The sequence below is a fragment of the Anabas testudineus genome, chromosome 14, assembly GCF_900324465.2.
Source record: "Anabas testudineus chromosome 14, fAnaTes1.2, whole genome shotgun sequence".
NCBI lineage: Eukaryota > Metazoa > Chordata > Actinopteri > Anabantiformes > Anabantidae > Anabas > Anabas testudineus.
In genome coordinates this window covers 596,588-622,549 of record NC_046623.1, presented here as the reverse complement: position 1 = coordinate 622,549, position 25,962 = coordinate 596,588, and the positions used below count along the sequence as shown (strand labels likewise).

Below are 25,962 nucleotides of genomic sequence, written 5' to 3'. Positions count from 1 at the left end.
GGCTTCTGTTGAGATTGATGCAGATGGCTCTGCTGTCAGATATTGACATGTGCATTGATGTACATATGGGCTCTTGATTGCCAGTTATGGTGGAGACAAATTATCTGTTAAGTGCCAGCAACATAATACATTAATACCAATGGTCCTAACAGCTTGGCAGTTGGCCTCTAGAGGTGTAGTTTTACACTGGGGTGAGGGACCTTACAGATGGTACAGTACTGTCCCCTTAAGTGCTGATATTGTATCCATCATTAACCTCTGATAGTTATCCCAGATCCTGCAAGCATCTTGGGTTAAAAGGAACTAAACCCTAGAAAGACAGATAATATTACAGATTTGTGTAAAAGATTAGACTTTCATAGCTTTCAAATACAGATTAATTTTGCAATCATAATGACAGCCAAGATTGAAAATATTTTCATTCCATGGCCATGAATGCTTTCATTCAAAGAGCCCAATTGTAACACAAACATACACTGTAAATTCTTTCATCAAATCACACTTTTCATCACTTACACTTTTAGCTTTTTAGCCTGTGCCTTAAAATGATATGTGACTCAGGTATCACAGTCACAGAATTAGACTTGAATTCTGACATGAAAACATTTTTTTGGTTATTATTGTGAAGTTTAACAGTCCAGTGTTGTTTGTTCAGATGTGAGTGCTGGCAACATCGAAAACAACCCAAAAAGTCCTTTAACTTAAGAAAATTGTGTGATCATGTAGGACATCATTACTAACACTATACGAGCGTTATTGAGAGTAGTAGGTTTTTGCTTCTTTGGAACCCTGTATATGTAAAGGAATGTTATTAAAACCGTAGACAAAGTTAAACTGAATTGTCATGAGATGTGAACAGGGAACTGGGGGTGTTGACCTTTCCAGCCAAGAGGGTGTAATGAAAGGGGAAGTATAAGATATCATTAGTATTTTTGGAGGTTGACTTATGCATATGACCTAAAGTCATGCTGTCTCTGCCTTTTTTGTAGCTCAGATTTAGACCATTAAAGAAGTCTTTCATTAGTTCTACATCTTTACTGAAGGGCAATAAATCACTAGAGTAGCCTTTTAAATGTGCTTTGTGCAGCCAAGCATTGTATAATTTGTGTTGTTCAGTCACTCAGAACCTATTAGCACTAGGTGGGAAAGAGGTCAGGGGTCTGGTTTACCTTTGATTACTGTCAACTCTTTTGATGACTCATGAACATAGGCCCCCGTAGACAGGAAAAACAATGTGTCTCTGGCTCATCCTCACATTCGGACATGTTGGCTCATGCATGGGCTGATTCCTGATACGTAACTGGTCAGTTTAGTTCATAAACACAGTGATATATACAGTATGCTTGAAAAGTAATGTCAGCAGTTATGGCATATCATTATCATTTATATGTGGTCACCAGAGTAACTAAAAGTGCAAAGTTGACACACAATTCTGTGTGGATTGGGTGGCTGTGGCCCAGTAGGTAGAACAGTTGACTCCCACTCATAGGATCAGTGGTTCAATTCCCAGCTGCCAAAGTGTCCTTGGGCAAGACTCTGAACCCCAAGTTGCCCCTGGTGAGTCAGATCAGCTGCATAGCAGTTCTGCCATCGGTGTGTGAATGGGTGAATGACACACAATGTAAAGTGCTTTGAGTACAAGTTAGGTAGAAAAGTGCTATATAAGTGCAGAACATTTACCACTTAGGTTCATCATTACTGGTGATCCTTTTCACGTTGTCACTTGATATGTTGTTCCTTACAGAAACAGATATACTTTAGGTGATTGAAGAACAAAATGGAAAGTATCTCTATGTAAACCTTTAGGTTTTAGCTCATTGTGGTTCATTTAGAATTCAGACAGATTTTTTTATATTACACTGACAAAAACTTCAGCAGTCACTCTGAGAGCTGCTGTATACCAGGTCATTAATAATTCTAAGCTGCTGATAGTGTGCATCTAGGCTACACATGCTCTGCACTGGAAGACTAAAAGCACATTCTCTCTTGTGAAAGAATGATGGTCTTACTCATCTATCAAATATATGCTGCAGAGCAAATTTTCTCAGACGCACAGTACAGGGCCACTGTCATTTTACACCATCCAGCACAAACAGCATTCATATAAATTTCATTTCTCTGTCCACCATTCACAGCAATCAAAGCAATGTCAAGCTTTTCCCATTATGCTCCAGAGTAGAGACAAGTGCCTGTGTTGTTATGCTAATGCATATTAATCAACTCCTTGCCTGAATAAGCACCTTTAACATTTGAGATATTAGAGCAACAGCAGACATGCAAATGCTTCCTCTTGTGTCTGCAGGGACAAATAATCACTAGAGCTTTTTCTACATGAATGCTCAGACACAGCAGTTGGACTGGTTGATAAATGAGGCTGACTGAGTGTGTCGTGTGTAGATGTCTTCTGCCAGACAGGGGCCTCTGAAGATAGGTATGTGTGTTTAGGAATGTAATGCATGCATGTCTAGACCTATATGTTTAGGAATGTAAACATACATGCCCCTAGCACACATACAGAAACTGTAAAAGCAAAATAGAATATAAGGCAACATAGAAGAAACATATGGATGTATATAGTCTGTGCTGCCACTCAAATGTGACTTGACGAAGGGCCAACTGAATTTGTACCAAATCAAACACTCCACAACAAAGGACAAGTCTTTCTGTTTGCTAGAAGCATTGAAGGTGATGAGTAATGAATCAACCAGTTTATTGATGCTTTGTATTGTCACACACTATTAGCTTTACCATACTCCCTATTTTCCAGGAGGGAGGTGTTTCGGGAGAGAAGGTGCAGTCATAATTCCGTTTTGATTTGGAGGCTGGACTTTGATGCAAGGAACCAAATTTCACCGTGACAGCTACTAACTGGCATGGTTTGGAGCTTTGGGCCAGTTCCTGCACAGCCATCATTGAATGATAGTTTGACTAAATGAGGCTGATTAGGATGAATTATTATATGAGGACGTCTTTATGCTCTTGCTAAAATCCATTTAAAGTGGAATACAAAGAAAACACTGGAGGGCACAAATAACTACTTTCATCATGGAATACTAACAAACGCTTGCTTTTCCCTGTCAATGACAAACCACAAGTTGGTTGCTTTTCCTGTCGACGTCTCCTACAGTTTGATAACAAACAGAGCTTGCTTAAGAGATGTGAGAGGAAAAACAAATGTTTCAATCAAATGCATTTCTATTTGTGCAAAAGTTTATTAAACATATGAAAAGCAAGTTTGCAGTGAGAATTTAGGTGCTTTAGTAGAGATGAAGACTAGATGGGGAAACTCCAGAAAGGCCTGTCTTCATCTCCCCTGGAATGCATTGTTCAGCTGGTGGATAGTCATGAGATAAACGGAATTGTGTTAGAGCTACTAGAGCAAATAAAACCGTGCCTTCAAGACATAGAGGGTTGCAGATTTCTATTTGCAAAAGGTGGTTCCCAAGTGTGGCAGGATAAAAAAAGTGGGGTGTTAAAAATCCTAAGTAGCTTTGCAGCCACACTGAGATGAGAGCAAGAGATAACAAATCCAGCAGAAATTCGGCAAAATGGAAAACAGTGCAACCCCTCTGATAGGCTTTTTGAAGAGAGATGAGTTGAGGATAAGAGTAAGAATAGTGGGTAAGTGTTTTGCATGAAAGTTAACTAAAGACAGCCCAGCAGGCTGTTTGTAAATACACTCACCCGTCTCCAATAATGAGAGCTAAAATGATTTCTGCAGATTAATTGTAGCAAGATTGACAGTGTAGTTGTTGTAGTCCCCTATGAGCAACACTTGGCATAATTAGTTATTGAAAGTTTATTAAACGATTCTTTCAGGAGATAGATGGCAAAACTTTTAATGGTATTTTCTAAAGTGAAACAGTCTTACTTCAGTTGTTGGTGACCATTGCACCTGAAGAAAGTTGAATAAGATATATAAATATCTTTTGTCGTTATTGTAGGTCAGAAATACTATTTGAGACCCAATAAAGAAAGTCACGCAAATTGTTCTCTGCTTTGCCCCCACTGTAATTTCTAGCTCTTGATTAGAGAAGTTGAAATATTTACCACCTTTGTGAACAATACTAAAACACAGTTCTTGGCTCCCAAGCTCTTTTGTTAATGTAACACTTAAGATACTCAATCAGTAATATATAAAATACTCTGTCCTCAAGGCAATCGTTACATTGTGCTTGAAGGCCTTAAGTTATAAAAACAACATGACAACATTGTTTGTCATTTAACAAGCTGATCTAAAAACAATTGTCACAGATGGACATTTTCAAATCAACTTCCTACCCAAAGTGTGCCCTAGTTGTGTTCATCACCACATACTGTATGTGCGGTATGTAAATACTGTATGTAGTATTTATATATAGTATATAGTCCCCGAAGTCAGGTCTGTTACATGACGATTAGGGAATCCAAAGTGACAAAAGCTTAATATGCATTTTTTTGCATAATAACAAAATAATAATTTAGGGTTATGTGCCTCTTTAAGTGATTGTCATGAGATCATGTTGCCACTGTTTATCTAGTGTGCATACCGCTGTAGCATAAACACTCTGGTTTAATATTAAAACTGAGCTCAGCTAAAAGTCTGACACTGACTTTTTTCTGTATGTATGATAAACATTACTGTAGCAGACTGGAGCAAAATATGCTCTCGTACATCAATATGACACTAGTAATATACATGGTCAGAAAAAAAAGTTTTGATGAGATTTATGACATATTGTTATGACTCAACACCCAAACTACTTTGACTAATTTTGTTAATTTCATTAGTAAACTTACACCGTGAAGTGGGTTTTCCACTCTGTCACCATCCCTGTGGATGATCCTAACTGATTTAGACACATTCCTGATTCTGGCGATTCAGGTTCTTATTTTCTCTCTCTCTCCCTCCGCTGGTTTATGCTGGTCACCAACAAAATGTACTTGTTGAATCATTTGGTGATGAAACAACACACACCATTTTGATTCCACTCATTCTAAAGTCTCATACTTGTATGAATGCAGATTCCATTAACAAGAACCTGGACAGTGACAACAACCAAACTGTCTCATATCTCCTACAATTAGAGACGTTTCCATGCTCACAGAGTCTCATAACTGGCTCCAACTCACTCCTACTGAGACAGTTTGTTTACTTCTTCATGACTTTATTGTGTTCAAAGATGATAAATTTAGCTAACTCACTATGCATTGAGTACATTGCATGCACGGTAGTCTTACTTTGAAGGCAGCTTTGTGTCTGATTTCTGTGACATATGATACTATCAATAAAGCTTTGTACTAATGGAAGTTGGGGAAATTGGTATGGTTTTTTTTTGGTCTACAAGCAAAGCTGGCTGCTTGTGAATAAACAGAACTGCCAAAACTGGCATTATGCATTATATCAAGGTTATAGTACAGATTTGTTCAATCTTCCAGAATAAGGACGATCATTTTTGGACTTACAGATTTAAACATTGTCATTTGTGCTAGTTGCTCAAAAACTCATTCAGCACATACAACATGTATGTGCTAGTCATCTATAAAAAATATACAATATACAGTTGACTTGAACCTATGTCAATATTTTTGTGGTAATGATAAAAATGATAACTTAATGAAGTAAAAAAGCCCCAAAAAATAGATTATGAAATATTTGCTTCACTGTGGTCCATATTTCTTTTCTTACTGCACTCGTACTCATGTTTACATCACAGCATGACACATAATGACTCAGTCATGCGATATCACAGTATTATGGAGAAATTTATGAAAATCATGATTTGTCATATTCATATACCGTGGACAATAAGATATGGCACAGGCCTCCTCAACACCCTTAAAACACAATCAGTTGACCTGTCCAATGTTCTTGCTGCTTGTTTTTGTCTTTGTTGCCTGCTGTTCTTTTCTCTCTTCTCTTTCCACTCACCCCAACCGTCGAGGCAGATGGAGGTTTCTTCCTCTAAAGGGAGTTTTTCCTCTCCACTGTTGCCTAAAGCTTGCTCAAATGGGATTGTTGGGTTTTCTGTAAGGTCTTAAACCTTACACTGTAAAGTGCCTTGAGATAACTTCTGTTGTAAATTGGCGCTAAACAAATAAAACTGAATTGAATTGAATTGAATTGAATTGAATGGATGCTGTCCAAATTTCTCTCAATCTTGGACAATTCCTTCCACCCACTACACAGTTTGCTGGCTGGACAGAGGAGCACTTTCAGCCAGAAACTGATCAAGATTACAAAGTTTCCTTTATTGATGTTATTCTGTATTTGTGTTGGTGTGGCTCTTTTCTGGTTGTGGTTCCCTTTCTTTCTGTCTGTGTTGAGAACAACTGTAACAAGGCAAAACTATTTCCCTCTGGTGTTAATAACGTTTTTTGAATCTTGAAAACTCAACTGAACATTAGCTGAGAGGTATGAATGCATAAAAAGTCAAACATAAAGCCCAGCTTGAGTCAAAACAGCCTCTTCAGTCGGCAGCTGTACGTGTGCGCTGGTTGTCTTCATCACTGTGGAATGAGCAGAATCTGAACCGCCTCGTGTTCTGCCTGTTTGACTTAAAGCTCAAACTGAAAGAGTTGGAGCGTGAAGACCTTAGTGTCCCTGCACTCTGCTCTGACCTGCACCCATCCATCTTCTTTCTGTCCCCTTTTTTACCCCTTTCTCATGTTGCACATGACTGGGCTGTGCTGTCATTGCAACTACTTCACCTCAGTGCTCCCTCACTTTTGTGGATAGAGAATTTGTGGTTGTGTTTCAGAGCACACAGAGCGCTGAGCTTAATCTCTTGCACCTCTGCCATCAAACTCAATGGGAGGCATGTTTGAAATATGGCTCAATGGCTTTGGGAGTTACAACATAGTGTTGTGGAGGACGGACTTTACTTTGTTCACACCCATTTGTGGTTAAGACATTCATACTTGAGAGGAGCTGTCTATTTTAACCACAGTCTTCATGGGGATAATAGAGAAGTGAGTCACATAACTCTTCTGTTCTTTCTGCTGTTAGCACTGATTAAAGAGTTTTAATCCGATAAATGTATGAACCCCACCAATACTTAAATTTTTTTGTTGCTGTTTTTTTTATATAATAACATCCTGGGACCATAATGCAGCTCTATTGAAGCATTTGAGCAGCACTCATGAAAAAAAATTTGTGTTGCAGTGCGTGGAACAGGCAAGGTGACAGCTTTGTATGGAGAGACCATTGTTGTACCATGCAATCGAGGAGCTCCACCACCACAGGATCTGATGTTCATCAAGTGGAAATATGTGAGTAGATACTGATGCACAGCATACTGATGCTCACAAGTCTGAGATTTACTGATGTCTTGAGGGCCATAGTGTTAATAGAACCTTTGTTTTATAGTAGGAAGCTTTTCACTCAAAATTCTGATTCTAATTTATACTTGGGTGTTTTAGGGTGCACTGCAAGACAGAACAAGTGTGTGTTGCTTTTAAGGAGGGGGTTGCATCTTTCCTAGACAGTCATCATTAAAACACATGGTTACACATGATTGGTGTCATTTAAGGATAAACAGATTAAACTCTGCTCTTGCTGTGGGAGTAACAAAGAGTAACATGTAAAAATATAATAGAGGTTTTAGGCAGTTTTTTCAGCAAAAGGCTAAATTACAATCAGGATTTCAATAGAATGCTTAGTGTTATTAGTGAACCCTTGGAGAGGTCATTTAGACATTCCTAGAATGGAGATACTGTTTTAATTCAATTCAATTCAATTCAGTTTTATTTGTATAGCGCCAATTCACAACAGAAGTTATCTGAAGGCACGTGCAAGGTTTAAGACCTTACAGAGAATAATTATACAAAACATGATACAGAAAACCCAACAATCCCATTTGAGCATGCTTTAGGCAACAGTGGAGAGGAAAAACTCCCTTTAGAGGAAGAAACCTCAAGCAGAACCAGGCTTATAGTGGGCGGCCATCTGCCTCGACCGGTTGGGGTGAGTGGAAAGAGAAGAGAGAAAAGAAAAGCAGGCATAAAAACAACAACAAGCAGCAAGAACATTGGGCAGGTCAACTGAATTCTGGAGATGTACAGCTCCAGGCTGAGGATACCTGCAGAAAAGTACAGAGAGAGGGAGACAGAGAGGAGGAAACAACTACAGGAGAGAGAAGACACAAAGTTAATGACTGATGTTGGTTCTCTGCTACTTCTCTTTGTAAACTCAATATGTTTGGACTTTGGGCCTGGGTTAAAATTTTTAAGACATTCAATATGACTTAGCAGTGTGCACCTCTTCTAATTAACATACATTTATCATGTGTCATGCACTGAATGATCTTACTGTTATATTCTTTGAGATTTGTTGAATGACAAGTTTAATAAAGTGTCCTAGATTGTTTCATCAAAGATGATTCTGACTAAGGAATGAAGAACTTTGATGTACGGACAGTCCACTTGTCTTTTCTCTTCTTTAGGAAAGAGATGATGGCTCTGCTGGAGATCTGTTAGTCAAACAGGCTAGCAATGACAAGGCCACAGTTCAGGCAACAGATGACTACGCCACACGGGTCAGCATCGATGACAAGTTCAACCTTCTCATCAGCAAGGCCTCCCTTTTAGACCAGAAGACTTTCACCTGCATGGTAGTGTCAGTCACTAACCTCATGGAGTACCCCGTCACTGTTGTTGTTTTGAGTAAGTTTCACACACAGCATTTAAATAACAATCATCCTTTTAACTTTATTGTATAATTAATCTGAAATTACTGTTTTTTGGGGTCTTCTTCCATCTTCTTTTGTGAATGTAGGATCATCATTTTTATCTGAAAACTCATATTCGTATTGTGATTTTTTTCCCCTTTTGACAAAACAAACCTGTTATGTTGAAGGTTTGGTGCCATTAGTGAGCATTACATAAAAGACATGGTGATCAGACATGGTGGGAGCTGTAACATAGTGTTATTGAAGAATGAATATGCAATGGACACTGTCAGAAGAATACGAACAGCTGCAGAGATAAAATAATGAGCTGCATGTCTGTCACATGATGTGTGTGTTTTTCACAACAGCCCCATCATGTCTTAATAAGGCCATAAAAACAACTACTTAACAATTAAAAAATATTAGGCTACCAAACCAGAAAGCTGAAGGTGTAGTATTTTGTCATGCCTGTAAAATGAAAATAACATATATCTCCATCGACTGTAGTGAATAAATCCTATTTTTAAACATTTTACAGTATGAATTTGCAGTGAATTTTGACTAATGGAGACTGGGCTTTAGTAGTACACATATTTACTGTAGTCCTCTTCAAATAAATAAACTTAAGCAGACTGGTAGAGAGCTACATTGTGTGTATGTGTTACCGTTAACTAAAATAAGACATGACAAGAAGAGCTTAAATAGGCCTTAGAGAGTATTAGATTGTTGTGTATATGTCCTCCAGCTTGAATATTAACAACACAAAATGTTTGCAGCAAAGAATTTAGATGTCTACTGCCAGTAGCTGAGTGTTTCTGCTTACTGTGCTCCTCGGTTCACATAGAAACACACTTCTGAGATTCTAAAACCTGATTGTCTGCTCTTGCGTTTGCAGAGAAACCGTCATCAGTTGACATCATGGACAAAACTGACGTGCTGCACAAAGACAAACCAACAACGGTAAGATTCACTGCAGCCAGTGTGACACTGTCTTATTATACCAAAAGAATTCTACACACAGTGTGTGCAAGCTGTCATTTGTAATGTAGTATTATGGTATTATGTACTGAATGTAAATATTTATCCACTTAGCTGCAGTAGTAGCTACATGGTGAATGTAACTTTGTACAGGTCATGGAAACCAGTTGAGGATAGATAAGTTGCCGCTGTGGTCCCTGTCTGGAGCAAACAGGACACAGGATAATTTACACAGTGCAAGCAGCCTGAGGCCTTAGAAGAAGTAAAAAAAACAAGAGTTTGTGAAATTATTTCACAATGTTGTGCTTGTTTGAATCTTAACTCTAGTTTGTTTAGCAGACCACTATTGTCACTTTGCATTCTAGAAAACACTGACATTGGATCTTCATTACACAAAAGCTATGCTTTTTTTGTGCGGCACAACCAAATTCAGAAATTAGACAGCCAGAGTTGTTCACTATATAGGTCGTTCATCATTTTATGTCTAAGATGATTCCATGATGTGTTTGAAATGCACAGTTGTGATTTATCACTGCTTATACAGTTAAGCTTTAAACATCACTTCATGTCTGATAGATTTGTGAACCAGCTGCAGTGGTGAAAGATGACTAAACCCTGTATCAACATGTCTCTTCCAGTTGCTACTAAAATGCTATGACTGGAGAACACTGATGTGAAGAGAGACGGTGTGTGCACGAGTCTCTGTGCTAGAAACAATGGATACATTTTGGAGTTCTTTCAAGAATTTGCCTCCATATTTTGCAATTAACTTTCATTCTCTAAAAAGACATTCTCTGAAGTATGTGTTGGCAAAAAGAGAAAACTTTTGAAAAACTGTGGGCAGCACATTCACAGCGGTCATCAGCTCTAGCAAGCAGTGCACATTTCTTCCACCAAATGCAGCATATACGCATTTATTATGGATCAAGTGAATGTGGTTGCCTCAACTGCTATTTCCACCTAAAAATTCAGGTGCTGTTGAAATACTTTAAGCATTTTGTAGTGAGAAGAGAGAGACAGTAAGGGGTGGAGAGAGTCGGAGTAAGAAATACAAGCAAAAGTGGAAGATTTAAGTTAACTTGCATGAAGGATGATGGAGGCCATGGTTACTTCTTACTGAAATGGAATTCATACAATGTATGAAAAACAAAGGCTGCATTGGTGCGGGTGGCAGTTGTTATATCTTTCTTTATGATGATCTTAGGTAAACTGTTAAAAACAAGGCTGTGCTGTTTTCACAGAGCATACATAACTACTCAACAACAAAACTAGTTTTAAGTTCTTCTGCTACAGTGTTGCATTACTTGACAGACGACTCAAAGACCTGTTTGTTGTGAGTCATGTTTACTCAGTGGGGCAGGCTGTAATACAGGATATGAAACCAGGGGGTTAGGGTGAAGGAATGTTCTTGTGACTCACTCTTTATCTGGTTCACACACAGCGTATCTCTACTACCTTTGCTGACCTACAGTGCTGAAGATGTAACAACGAGATAAGGAGACAGTGTGCTTATGAACACAGAAAGTCATTCATCCCTGAATAAGACAGTTGTTTGTTGGCTTTTACAGTGAAGCTGCTAACAGCAGGAATTTGTGCTCCATTATTATTCTGTTCAGAGTGAAATCACTTTAATAGTAATACTATAATGTATGTATGAAAAAGTCCCTCTACATTCTTCTGTGTAGATGTTATCTATATTGATTTTCTGTTTGTTTCGTTCCATCTTCTGTTTTGCTAAGGTTGGAACATGTGTTGCAGCCGATGCAAACCCTGCTGCTACGATCACATGGACAAAGAACGGAACACTCTTGGTCACTGACGGGAAAGGTAAGTCATCACATACAGTTTTTTGACAAAATCAGAAACTGTCCAACAGTCCACCACACAAGATGCTGTCATTCGTAGATCCCCCTGGGGGGTAGTAAGTGTTTTTCTACAGTGATGGGAAAGTGCAAATACTCATGTTTCCCCAAGATGACAGCTTAAACAATAGACAATAGAAATTCACCATTCACCATTGAAGGATGCTGTAATATGGGCTAATAAAATGTCAATTGGACCAGCGCCAGCAGTAAACTTACTAAAGTTTGTTTGATCCCACGCTACTGACCTGGGATCATTATTGCATAAGTAAAGACAACCACAAAAATGTTTGTAAAAGGCAACTTAGACTTTTCTATAATGAATAACAGTGGGCGGCAGTAGCTCAGGTGGTAGAGCAGTCCATAAAGTATACATTATATTATTATTATTATTATTATTATTATTATTATTATTATTATTATTAACCTCTCATCTCTTGGACTGGCTTTCATATAATACATCCAGTCAATTTAGTTTTGCAGCTAAACAAGAAAAAAACACAACCTATTATGCACTTCTATGTGTGTGTGTTTCTGTGGTTGTCATCAGCCTGTCTGTTCCTCTGCAGCTATTGTGATCACCCCAAGTATGAAGCTGGATCCAGCCACTGGCCTATCCACCACCTCTTCCACCCTCCAGTATGCAGCCACCAAAGAGGACATTGGCATTCGCCCAGTCTTTGCCTGTGTGTCCACACATGTGCTGGCCAATAAGACGACTGAGCTAGGACCCTTTCCCATTCACTGTGAGTGGAATGCAGCACCACCATTAGGCTCCATATCTTTATTACATTTAATTTCCTTCATTACACATTCTATATTCATTAGACATCTGCAATTATTTTTTTACAATAAACATGCAGTGTGATTTAATAAAGGTTTACACAACGTTTGGCAGATTTAATGCAGAAGAAAATCATAGTCTCATGCAAAATATATTTTGAGGCTTTGCTGTTCAGAAATATTTATACAAATAACCACTACATGTCTTGACTGAGCACTGTAGCAAATAAAATTTACCACACACACATAATAATTAGCCTGATATTTTCAGTTTCATCATGGATATAACACATACATTAACTGCAACACATGCACACGTCATAGCTTCGTAGCTTTCCTTTCAACAGTCTGCTCAAGTTTATTTATTTTAAGAGGACTACAGTATGTGCACTTTTGAGGCCATCCATTAGTCAAACGTCCACTGCAAATTCATACTGTACCTGCAGTCTAGTGTTTAAAAATAGAATCTATTGAGTACAGTCATAGAAGATGTTATTTTCTCTTGTCAAACTGCCTTAAAAGCACTGACACTCTTAAAATACTCACTTAAATCCATGTACAGTAAGATGCAGTACCTTGTAGATAAAATAAACAGTATTTGACTTTTCCACATTTGAGGAGTTTTTGTAGAATTACAAAAATAACTTATAGTCAGTGTATTCCTGATCACATCTTTGAACATACAACAAGATAGGAGCCTTGGATCAATAAATAAAATTATTGGATCCAATTAGTCCTCAGCTATAGCAAGGGGAATATGCAGCTAGTAAGCTATCAAAGTGACTTTTTTCCAATATATTCCTGTGCAGGGAGGGTTGTCTACACACTAAAAGAGTGATAGTCCCACCTTGTGACTATTTCATTATTACATGTATAGTATCTGTGCTGCTTGATGGTTGAAATTCTCCACTGTGAGGATGATTTATTTGTGTGGAAGGTATCTGTCAATTTTAGTTATTCATGTTACTTTTCTTGTGTTTCTTTTTCTCTAAAACCTCTTAGATCCATCTGAGCAAGTTAACCTTCAAATCATGTCCAAAAGTCCTATTGTAGAAGGAGATAATGTGACGTTGAAATGTAAAGCTGATGGCAACCCTCCACCCAGCTCCTTCTTCTTCCACATTAAGGTCAGTCAGAGCCCAAACGTCAACATGTAGGAAGATAAAGCTGTCTGCTCTGGAAGACTGACTGGCCCCTTTTTTGTTTTGAGTGCCTGGGTTACCTCTGGGTATCTGGGTTCCCTTTATCCGAACACATGCAGTTGAATTTCTGATGTATAAATTGCCTGTAGATGTATTCATAGTCCAGTGACAGCTGGGAAATCTCTAGGATAAGTGATGCTAATGGATGAAAACATTTTGTTATAATGGTTAAATTGTTGCTTTCAAAACCCTAAATATGACTCATCATTCCCATAGGTGAGCGTATTGAATTAGAAATATTTAAGTTGACCTCTGCATCGTTCTTTTGCTTAAATCCTTACCAGCTGTCTTTTTATTTCCTGATTTTCTCATTATCAGACTGACTGACTGAAACTAATAGTATCTCTCTCCTCTCCCTGCTCCTCCACCTTTTCTCTTTTCACTAGGGCCAGAAAATGCTGGTGGAAAATTCAGACAACTTCACTTTGTCTGGCATCAGCAGAGAGGCTACGGGTGAATACAAATGCTCTCTTGCTGATAACGAGAAGGTGGAGGCATCCCAGAGCATTGTTGTCAACTGTGAGTACTCATGACATATGCACAGCCTTAGCATACTGTGACACAACATTAGCATACTGAAACATTACTGCAGCACAGACAGGAAACTGCAACAGTTCTGTCCTCAGTTTGTCTTTGGCTCAATCAAACCCAAAGGTGTCCTCCCTAAAACTCCCCTATGTTTTTTCCACCTTGATTGAAATTTGTTCATGTCCTATAAATAACAAGGCACTTTTATTCACTGTTAATAAAGTTATGACCGCAGAGTAATAGTAATCATATTTAAAGTTTGAGAGCCCAGACTGGCAGGAAGGCAGAGCGTGGCGTGCCAGGCATGGAGGAGGGGACCTAATTATACATTTCTGACATTGAGTGTGCAAAGTGACAAAGTGTTTAGGTGGGTGAGGAGCTGAGGCAACTGATAAGCCATTTTCCCTCTTACCATCCACCCGTGCTGCTTTTAGTATTTACTCCCCTCTTCCCATGTGTATGTTTTTGAGACTTCAGTTCAAATGGGCCTTCTGATTGTAATAAAAAAAGCTCTTTCTAAACTGTTTCTCTCAGAGAAACATGTCCTCATAGAAGAAGACTCCCATTAGTCCTCTGGCAGCTAAACATGTACTAACTTTTAGTGTGACGTGTTTCCTGCCAAAAGCTAAATGATGACCTTTCCCTAAAAACAGTAAGCCCTGTTCTTAATTACATATGTGGTATTCTGTAACAATACACACTATATTTATAGTCAGTTACATTGAATTAATCCCCTTCAAGGTTACTTTGACGTGAAGGCTTTGTTGGCTGTGATAAGAGGCAGCAGAATAAATGAACACTGTGCTTACCTGCAGCCTTCAACATCACCATCCTTTGTCTTTGTTGTTTTCTCAGACCTGAACCTGAATCTGAGTCTCACTGGGAGGGTTGTTAAAACAGTGGGGGACGCCTTGTCTATAAAAGTGGAAAAGAGTGCATCCGGTGACCATAAAATTAAATGGACAAAGGTAGGAGTTGTTGAGATTGGATTGTTAATGAGAGAAATGGCATTGAACTATACAAGGAAATTGTGTAAACGAAATGTCTGTGCCATAAACAGACAAACAACATTTCTCCTGCATTGGAAAACGGACTTATGTAGGAATCATAATGGCTTGATCTAATGAACATGGAATTTAATATGATTGTGCATTTTGAAACCAGAATAAATGTCCTTGCATGAGGCCCAATGTATTCATTGTGTTAACAGAGAGATTTTAGTAGCTTCACATGACAGTTGCATAGTTGCATCTGTTCTGAAAAGAAACGAACATTCCATTGACCCTGGAGAATAAAAATTTATGGAATTGATGATCTGTGTTTTACTGTTGCACTTAAATCAGTGCTTTAGGTAAACTTTATTTCAGAAAACACAGAGTGACTCTGTGACTGTGACTTTTTCAGAATGGAAACATAGTGAATGAGCCGCAGTTCAGCAAGTTGACCTACTCTGATGCTGGAGTCTACTTATGTGAAGTTTCCATGACCCGCCTGATGCAACGTCAGGGCTTTGAACTGGTTGTTGAAGGTGAGTAAGTGCATTATAGTCAAACTCCTCTGTTGGCTGAATTAGTGGTACCCTACTGTATACTGTACACCACCCACTTTGAGACACCTCAAAGAAAACACTTACTGTCTAGTACATATCTCTTTCACAACAAGCACATTCAGTAGTGTGCACCTGGATTCAATCTGCTGCTTTGGAAAAAGCTGGAGATCATTAATGATTTATGAACCCAGTGTTTTTCACATAAAAACAGGTGTGTGTGATAAAATTTTACTGAACTATGTCAGTAAGAAAATGATGTGTTTGCATCAGGAAAGCCTGTGATCACCAGCCTGACCAAGCATCGTGCAGGTGATGCCCAGCACAAAGTTCTGACATGTGAGGCTGAGGGCGTACCAGAGCCCGAATTCCAGTGGAGCGTCAATAGCACAGACGTAAGTGTCAGAGCGTGAATGTGTTTCTGTGTGTGTGCATTTAGCAGCTTCGTAGCAGAGAAATGTGAAGTTAGGCTGGTCCTGGTTAGGTCCTGGCAGGTTTCAGATTATCCAATGTCTTTCTTTTTTTATACCATAAGGAAAACATATAAAACAATGACATCTAGATTTTTAATGTAACACAAAGGTACAGTGTGATGAATAAATGTTTTAAAGAAGCCCTGACCCTCATGCATTAGTAACCTCAGTGGAAATGCTAACAGTGACAGAACATGACCCTATAATCCTTCTCTGATCTTCTCCCTCCCTCATCATGTTGGATTTGGGGTTGTTTGAAGAGGATGTTTTGTGTTTACTCTTTACCTGAACCCTGCAGACATCAACTCAGGGTTCTGCAGTATTTTGCTTCCATTATCTTTCTTCCCGTCTGTCAAGTTATATACAATACATCCTGTACAGTAAAACTTTGCAGAGCCTGTTTTTTTTGTGGGATTTTGTATAAAATTTATCTTATTTCTGTGAATGCATCCAGGAGCAGAGTACCTACATCAACGGCAAGGCCATCCATAAAATAACTGTGACCCCCATGCTAAACCTGACTGTCAGCTGCAGAGTGAGCAACAAGCTGGGCGAAGATGTCATAAGCATCAATGTCTCCTCTGGTAAGTTAATGCTTGTAAACTAGTAAAGCTGATTAGTTAGCTTTATTTTCCCAATTGTACAAAATGAATATATTAGGTATTTAGACAGGATTGCCTGAAAACAGAGGCAGACTCTGGTTCCTTAAATTTAATTTAAACTCTGGATGTAGCCTTTCTCCTCTCCTGGAATGTGCTGTTGACTGACAGCTTTTCTCAGCCAATAACAGTATTCACAATCTAAACGTCAGTTATGCTGTAACTCAGCCATATAGGAAAACAAGCTGCTGGTGTCTTTTCAGCTGCAGTTTGATTCCTGGAGCCTCATATTAATAATGACTGTTCAGTTTAACACTTTAATTTTGGTTCTGCAACAAACAAGACTAAACCAAGCACTGACTCAAAACCTTTGGATGAGAGCCATCATATTTTTTATGGTCAACGTAGAAGATACAATAAAACTTTAGTGACCACCACAGTGAAAGTGGGTCAGAGGTATGAATACATATAATAGTGTTTTTATAAATACTGTATAATGCAGTATAATAATAAGATGTGCATAGATTACATTTCTTTTTTAAAATAATTGTTAATAAAGCTAAATATACTGAGGAAAAGAAAGATTAAAAACGCATCTCGGGTTTACCAACACTTACTTTGTAACATTTTGTACAATTTGTCAACCTAGTTTTAGGCTGCTGCTTATGTAAAAGTTGTGTTTACAGTAAAAGTGTACAGGCACGTCAGTTACACAGATTTCTCAATTTAAACTATGGATACTGGAGTTAAAACAAAGAAACCAAACCAAATGTAACGAAAGACCTGGACTGAATGTTGCGTCACTATCGTTCCATTCCATGCATATATGCTGTGCCATTGCTGTTACTCTTCATTCTTGTTTTCTGTCATATTCCTCCTTCCCTTTGTGTCTCCTCCTCCACTGTTTCCAGGGTTTGGCTATTTGTTGGGGTGCTATAACTGTCCAGCCTTTTCTTCTCTGCCACTGCCTGGAAAATGCTCTGCAAGCATTTTTACTTTTAGTCGGCAATGTTGTTTACAAGCTACAGCTTTTAAGACCCAATTAAAAAACAAAAAAACATTTGATTAGACTTCAGAGGCAGTACCTGTAGGAATCAATGCAGAGTTTATGTTTGCTTTAGGCCTATAAGCAGACAGCATGGTTTTATACACAGACATGTCTTTGTTTGAATGACTTTTTTTTTTTAGTTCTAATTTAATGTTATGTTTGATTTCAGTTTTTAAGGAGGAAAATGAGAAAAAAGGTAAGATTTGATCTACCATTATATTTTATTTTTAGACCTTTATTCTGACAGGATATTGTGTTGATGCTTTTCTTAAAAACAAAACCAATCAAACCTGGAATTGTGGCAGAGTATGCACCCAGAAAACTCTTTCTCTTCATTTATAAACTGACCCATATTCATAATTTCATTTGAAGACAATACTGCGATGAATGTGCACTTCCATTTCAGATTTTCCATCTTCATTATCATCACAATCACTCACTCAAATGAGAGTGATTATGGGAAGTAGCTTATGATTATAGGAGTCTCCATAGTTTTGATAAATGTAAATACTCAAGAGGCCTATTCATGTGTCCCTGATAAACTGATAAAAATACAGTTTGGCTTATGGCCTACTATTAATTCTACTGTATATTGTATCTATGCTAGTAATAAAACACTACACAGTACATTTTAATGATTCAACTCAACTCAATACCTCCCATTTTTAACTTCTTTCGACAAAACAAGTAACTGAAGCCCTTTATTATACTAGTCATATAGCAGTGAAGGTTTAGACACACCAGCTGTTTTTTTTAGGGTCACACAGTTTCATTCAGCAGTTACAGCAGTGGAGAGTGATAGAGTATCCAGTAGATGGATATGAATGATTGGTAAATGTACGAAGGGAACAGTGTTTCAAAGTAGTTACTGTAGCAGAGACACTGAAGTATGTCTCCTGTTCTAGTAAAGGAACACACAAGCCACATGTTTTACAATGTGTGCTGCAGTGTAGTTTTCTATTACCTAAACCAATGCATGTGTGTGTGTGTGTGTGCACCTGTGTTTGTGTACCGCTGACAAAGAGCGCTGCTGTCTGTTTTCAGACTCTCAGGGGGATTCAGAGGACCAGTCGAAATTAATAGTAGGTGTCGTGGTGGGGCTCATCGTAGCAGCTGCCATAGTGGGACTCATCTACTGGCTCTACATGAAGAATACCAGGTATAGAAGCACACACTCAAGTTTACACTGGTGTGTACATTTGCATTTTATATTTAAATTTCAAATCCCTGTGCAGGTCTTGGTGGCACTGTCGTGCTAGCCTAGATTGCATTCTCTACACAGATTGCAACTAGAATTTATAGCCTGGAGAGTGAATTAGAAATACAGCAGTACCATAATCCGCAGTAGCGTGATCAGGATTCCAGCTTCTTTAACTCTGACAATAGAGTGAACAATTATTTCTGCCATAAAATGACTGTACTAGTACTGAGGTGCTATATATATATATATATATATATATATATATATATATATGCAGTACTGTACTGTGTGAAGCAGGGTGAGCGGGTCATTCTGTTGCACAAGTGCATCACACTTTTGCTATGTATTCACCCCAGGCAAGGAAGCTGGAAAACCGGAGAGAAAGAGACGGGAACATCTGAAGAAAGCAAGAAGCTAGAGGAGAACAATCACGCTGTTTAAAAAGCGCTTGAGCTGTACAGTGTGAAAGAGGTAAGAAGTGTCCTGTTTACACATAAACACAAGCTGTGGTCTAATATTAAACTTACTGTGCATGACACTATGTAATCTTTAAATTCAAATTCCAGTTTATGACAGTTTGTCTTACTTTGGTAGGTTTTTTGTAGGTTTTTATTAGTACTCAGCTAACTGATTGCTAAAATCTGTTCTAAAGAACAAACTTGTTTGGAAAGAAGACTAGAATGATTAATTAACCAGCCTTTAAACATTTAGTAGAGATTACAGGCTGGCTTCCTGTTTTAACTGTAACCCCAGACATTCCTGCATAATGAAGAGTGTTCGTATTCATACGTCAGGTGGGCTCACCTTTGTGGCTGGTCACCTAGGAAACAAGCTTCCTTTACATTAGGATTAATTGTGTCTCAGACTCTTTGTCTCGGACCATCATCAGAAAATCTGAATTTTAGTTTCTTTTTATTATATTTCCCTTCAATTCAGTTTAATTATATAGCACCAAATCACAACAAAAGTCATCTCAAGGCACTTTACACTGTAAAGTGCCTTGAGATGATGATACGACCGAAGATACGACCTTACAGAATATAACTATTTATAGAATTATGTTGAAAACCAAACAAGAGCTATAACACTGAATTTCAGCTATGTTTGGTGTTTAGTTCTAACTAGCAAATAGTATGCTAACATTGCCATGTATGCATGCTACATATGCAACACTAAGTCATGCCCATAGTCATTGTTGATAGATCAGTGTGTGCCCTGTAGTTGTCAGCTATTCATTTGATTAGTAAAAGGCCACTACTAAAGAAGTGAGATCCAGATTGTCATTGTAAACTGGAATGATAATTTACAAATATGATAAATTAGAATTTCTGCTTGTTTTCTGCATTTTTGGTTTGTGCTGAAGAAGCAGTTCAACGCAGTCCTGCAACATCCAACACACCCTCCAGTTTGGCTGCTGATATGCTCCACCAGGCTCCACATCTACAGCAACAGTCGGAGTCATTTTCAAGTCCTGCTCACTGCCTGCTGTTCCACCCCACCGTAGAGGCTTCCTCGTGTTACTGTGTCATTTTGTGTTCCTGGTGAATGCTCTCTGTTATGTTTTGATTCCATTGCGGTGTGGTGGGGTCCTTTGCCACTTACTTTCTCCTTTACATTTTTTATTGTGTTGTTGAATTTCTTCAAAGAATGTAAAATCCCTGTACTCCTATTAAGTCCTGTATAACAAATCCTAATTATGCGTGGCCTTGACTGAGCATGCCAGTGATTCTTTTATTTTTTGTGCACTATGTGTAAAAGCTTTTGTTTGGCTGTGCTCGGAGAAACAGACACTTCACTGCTGTATAACCCTTCTGAAACCTCAACACCTTCTGACCTCCTGACTAAAGTTCTCTGGGTTTTAAACACTGGCAAATGATCATCTATCTAATTATTTCAAAAAACATGTAAAATGAGCATCATAGCAAATGAAGCATTATGACACAATCAACCGCTAATTAATAGACATTTTCCCTCTTCAGCTGTTTCATCATAGCAGTAGTTAGTCTCAAGAAGAACAATATAATAAATAAAAGATTTTTTTATGAAAAAGGCAAGACGTCATCTGAAGAGTTTAACTTTGCAATGCAAGAGGATGTTTTTGCCATACTGCTTCTCTTTTTTGCTAAAATGAATGTGTTCACCCATGACTTAGCTTCATACACTACATTGTTGTCTTTGTGTTTGCTCTACAGTCCTTCTACGTGCTCTTAAGACTCTAAAGGTAGGGATTGTGGCTGTGGAGTAGATTCAATTTATTGCCTCTCATATTTTCTTTTTAGAAGAGCTTTACTCATGCCAGGTTTGAATGTTGGATTTTTTTGTGTGTTTTTGTTGTATTTATATTTTGCCTCCCTTGATGGCTGTGCTGCATGCAGGATTGTTTTTATACACTTGGATGGAAAACCATCAATTGTTGAAAGGGTACTGTGTGGTATGAGAGTTCCATCAGAGTAAGGACGCTGCAGTCAGTATCTGCCCTCATTCTCTGCTGTATCATTATCATTGTGTTATTATTATTAATGTTCTGTTCTCTCAGTAGTATGAAGGATAACCCAAACTTAAGATGATGACTGATACAGACAGATTAGGTACAAAATGTCGGTGGCATGCTGAGTTTACATATTTCTGGTTCATGTTCTGGTTCACAATGCAACACTTGAGTGACTCATCAGTAAGAAGCTGTTAATAAGACAGTTGGAGAGGAATCATACTTCTTCTTTACATGTCTCTTTCATTTAATAGTTGAGTTAGTACACAGTTGCTCACATCATGTGTCAAAATTTACATTTATAACTCATATTGTCCACTTAAATTTGAATTCTGCAATGTTTTTCATCACCTGACATCATGAATCAGTATTCATGATGATTAATCAGTATTTTTAGCTGACATTTGTATATCAGCTTCCTGAAAACATATTAGTTATTGATCAACGTGAATATGAACCACACATCATTTGGCATCTTTGAAACACGGTGGAGAATGTATGTTACCATAGTAGCACACATCTCCACCCAGATAGGTTCAAAACTACAGTATGTGCCATGAAAGCGATAGGTCAGAATTTTGAAGCACCCAGTCACCATTTGTTCTCATGCCTTTTGTTGCTCTTTAAATAATCAGGTCAGCAGTGAAACCAAAGAGGGTAAGATGAGGCCATAGCAGTGTTGTAAATACAGACTTTTGTTTTTGTACTCTTGACAATAAAGTGTACATTTTGAGAAAAAGATGTTCAGCCTAAGTTGTTCTTAATAAATTGACGTACTGCTGTTGCTTAATATGAATCCACCTGTATCTGCTCTGATACATAACTGAAAGCTGCTCCATGTAGTTTTGACTGTGGTATTGAATAATTAAGGAGGTATTGAATTGGTGATATTGGGAAGTGTGTCAGTCACTCAACAGTGTGGTTGGTGCTCATGTGCTACTGGAAACATTAGTTTTAGCTGTAACAACCCAGCAAAGACAAGTATGGAGGCGGTCTCAGTACGTTACATCACATGTGTTGAATCATTTTCACTTTTTCCACAAGCTGCAGCTGAAGAAAAATACATTACCAAAGACTTATTTTACTCCCATTCATTCTGGCTTACTGCTATGGCAACACTTCTGTATGGTTTAGAGCTTTTGAAATTTGGGTACAGACTTGTAATAATTTGTTTCGGGGGGATTTGGTGGATGCTTTAGAACAGATGAGTGTATGATCTATGTAGTGGTTAAGAAAAGTAATGACTAATTAAAGAACTCCACATGCAGCACTTGGAACTGTAATTCTCTGTCCTCACCACAACAGACAACATCACAACCTAAAAACAGAAACCTTTGTCCTGTCCAGCCACAGCAGGCATGCAGCCAGAACTACCACAGATGTTGCCCAACCTTTTGCCTCTGTCACAGCAGAAAAACAGTGACTCTAGGTCACATGCTTGATACTTGGAGGCCAACTGAACAAGTTAGCCTCCAAGGATCTCCTTGGCTGAGACGTACTGGGAGACCCGAACCCCTTTTCTGCTCTGTGTGATCAGTGTTTGTGCCACTCCAGCCCTGGAGAAATGAGTGAAAGGAGGACAATCGAGAGGTGTGTGGGAGAAGATGATGCTCATCTCTGTTGTTTCAGCTTCCTACTGGCTCAGACATTCAATGATTTCTTGATGCCCCCGTAATCTATGTTTACAGATTTGTTTTCCAGGAAATCTCATGTCCAGCATCCAATGTGTGTAAAAAAAGACTCTGAGACGAGAAACACAGGAACACCCAGGAGAATTATTTTGATCACACGAATTCCCTGAATGAATCAGTTTGGCTCCCTGAGGTTAAAATAAAACTACTTCCATAATTGGCATTGGCTTTTCAGTCCCAACATTTGCATTAGCTAAATGTGCAGCATTCATTCCACTCCTGCTGAGTGACGTGTGCCACAGTGCAATGTACAGTGTAGCAGAGAAGAAGGAGATGGTTGTAAGTGGAAAAAATTAATCTCTTCTAGAAACATTCACATAGACCATGAACATATTTGTTGATATGTAGGAACGTGGATGACAACAAGATATAGTGTGATTGACACCCAGTACACTGCAGATATGTAATAGTTGATTTAAGAAAAAATGAGGCTGGTGATGTTGCATATTTTAATTAATTCTTCCCACCATCAGAACATATGCATGTTATGTTACAATAGGTGTGAATGTGAGTGTTAATGTCTATCTCTCATCCCTGTGCTAGACTTGCGATCTGTTCAGGGTGTACCCCGTCTCTCGTGACAGTTGGGATAGGCATCAGCACTCCCGTGATCTTGAACAGGACAAGCGATTAAAAAAAAATGACGGAGGGATGAAAACTCTGGGACCACTGCTATGTTCCTTATTCTCTTATTACTCTCTGACGTCTGTACAGTTTAAAACAAGTCACAAGTTTGACATACACTATATGTCATTTTTCAAGGTGCAGTCATTTCTTTATACAGCTGGATGCTGAAGCTTTGAACAATTCAATTCAATTCAATTCAATTTTATTTGTAGAGCGCTTTTTACAATTGACATTGTCACAAAGCAGCTTTACACAACCAAAGAACAGTACATGAACAGTGTATGTGTATGAGTCATAATAATCTGATTGTCCCTGATGAGCAAGCTGAGGGTGACGGTGGCAAGGAAAAACTCCCTGAGAAGGCAACAGGAAGAAACCTTGAGAGGAACCAGACTCAACAGGGAACCCATCCTCATACACATGCTGTGTAGGCAGCAGGCAGTCCAGTATAACAGTTAATGTCTTTAAGTTAATGTGGAGTCCAGTTAGTTATTGCGGGCAGACTTGTTCCATTCCTTGACTATCGAGCGTTGAGTCGAGACCTCCAAGAAACAGCTTCCGACGTCCGCCGAGGCCGGGACCGACATCATAGTAGCTTGTGACCAATCCAGTCTCCAAACGCATCCCAAAGGGCAAACGGTGGATCCAGGCGACGAGATCTCCAGCCAGAAGTTGGGCATCAGGACGAGTCAGACAGGTCCAGAGGGCAAAGGGTGGAATGACGTGTAGCTCGACAGAGAGACAGGAAGAGGGAAAAGAGAGAGGGAGAGGGAAAGAGAGAGAAGAGGAGAGATGGCAGTTAGTTGTATTCACAGTCAGATAAAGTTTGAGGTGAATGTATATTTAGTGTAGTGCAGCAGGGACTCCGGCAGGACTAATTATGACAGCCTAACTAAAAGGGTGGGTTCAGAAGGAAACACAGACATGAGGGCGCACTGGGATGTAGAGCAACCAAACACTTCACCATCAACAAACCCGAGTGATCAGTGAGAGTTGGGAAGACAGCATCTAAACATACCAGCTCACCATAATGCTCTACGTCCATGAGTCCTTCCCAGATCTATTTACTCAAATGCTTGACTAAATAGGTAGGTTTTCAGCCTAGACTTAAACACTGAGACTGTGTCTGAGTCCCGAACGCTATTTGGAAGGCTATTCCATAACTTTGGGGCTTTGTAAGAAAAAGCTCTGCCCCCAGCTGTAGTTTTTAGGATACGAGGTACTGACAGGCAGCCAGCATCCTTTGAGCGAAGTAGGCGGGGTGGATCATAAGACACTAGCAGTTCACTTAGATACTGCGGCGCGAGACCATTTAATGCTTTAAATGTCAAAAGTAGTATTTTAAAATCAATGCGAAATTTCACGGGGAGCCAATGAAGTGTAGATAAGATAGGCGAGATGTGATCGTATCTTCTGGTTCGAGTGAGGACTCTCGCTGCTGCATTCGGAACTAACTGAAGCTTGTTTATGCACCTGGTTGAACAGCCAGACAGTAAGGCATTACAGTAGTCCAACCTAGAGGTGATGAAAGCATGGACTAATTTTTCTGCATCATTTAGTGACAAAATATTCCTTATCTTGGCAATATTTCTGAGGTGAAAGAAAGCTGTCCTGGTGATATTATCTACATGAGCTTCAAATGAAAGACTGGAATCTAGAATCACACCAAGGTCTTTGACTGTTGCACTAGATGTAACGGAAAGGCCATCTAGAGTTACGGTGTGGTCTAACATCTTGCTTCTAGCTGCAGATGATCCTATAACTAGTACTTCTGTCTTATCAGGATTTAGCAGAAGGAAGTTAATTTGCATCCAGTCTCGTATATCCTTTACACATTGCTCAACTTTATTAAGCTGTTTGATCTCATCTGGTTTTGATGAAACATATAACTGTGTGTCGTCAGCATAACAATGAAAGTTAATACCATGTTTACGGATAATGTTGCCCAGAGGAAGCATGTAGAGGGAAAAAAGCAGGGGGCCTAAAACTGAACCCTGTGGAACACCAAACTCCACTGGAGAGCATGTGGAGTAATCGCCATTTAGATCTACATACTGATAACGATCAGTCAAATAGGACCTAAGCCAGGAGAGGGCCGTTCCCCTAATTCCAACAACATTTTCTAGTCTGTGAAGGAGAATACTATAGTCAATGGTGTCGAAAGCTGCACTGAGATCGAGTAGCACAAGCATAGAGACACTACCCTGATCAGCGGCCAATAGGAGGTCATTTACTACTTTAACAAGGGCCGTCTCTGTGCTGTGATGAGGCCTAAATCCTGACTGATA

At 38.9% G+C, this 25,962-nt stretch overlaps 1 protein-coding gene across 2 annotated transcripts in view; it reads left to right on the top strand.

The window, feature by feature from the left end:
• alcama (activated leukocyte cell adhesion molecule a) overlaps positions 1-22,146 on the top strand; it is a 42,230-nt gene extending 20,084 nt beyond the window's left edge. The window contains exons 2-16 of one of the 2 annotated variants that reach the window (XM_026371930.1): positions 7,145-7,251; positions 8,424-8,643; positions 9,544-9,608; positions 11,366-11,453; positions 12,058-12,234; positions 13,274-13,398; positions 13,860-13,992; positions 14,857-14,969; positions 15,406-15,529; positions 15,821-15,942; positions 16,475-16,604; positions 17,837-17,863; positions 18,712-18,826; positions 19,225-19,339; positions 20,235-22,146. In XM_026371930.1, the coding sequence (XP_026227715.1) occupies positions 7,145-7,251; positions 8,424-8,643; positions 9,544-9,608; positions 11,366-11,453; positions 12,058-12,234; positions 13,274-13,398; positions 13,860-13,992; positions 14,857-14,969; positions 15,406-15,529; positions 15,821-15,942; positions 16,475-16,604; positions 17,837-17,863; positions 18,712-18,826; positions 19,225-19,309 (1,631 nt within the window). In that variant the 3' untranslated portion in view covers positions 19,310-19,339; positions 20,235-22,146. Of the gene's footprint in view, positions 1-7,144; positions 7,252-8,423; positions 8,644-9,543; positions 9,609-11,365; positions 11,454-12,057; positions 12,235-13,273; positions 13,399-13,859; positions 13,993-14,856; positions 14,970-15,405; positions 15,530-15,820; positions 15,943-16,474; positions 16,605-17,836; positions 17,864-18,711; positions 18,827-19,224; positions 19,340-20,231 lie in introns of both variants that reach the window. The other variant, XM_026371929.1, reaches the window with a different exon arrangement.
• Positions 22,147-25,962: the final 3,816 nt, after the last annotated feature.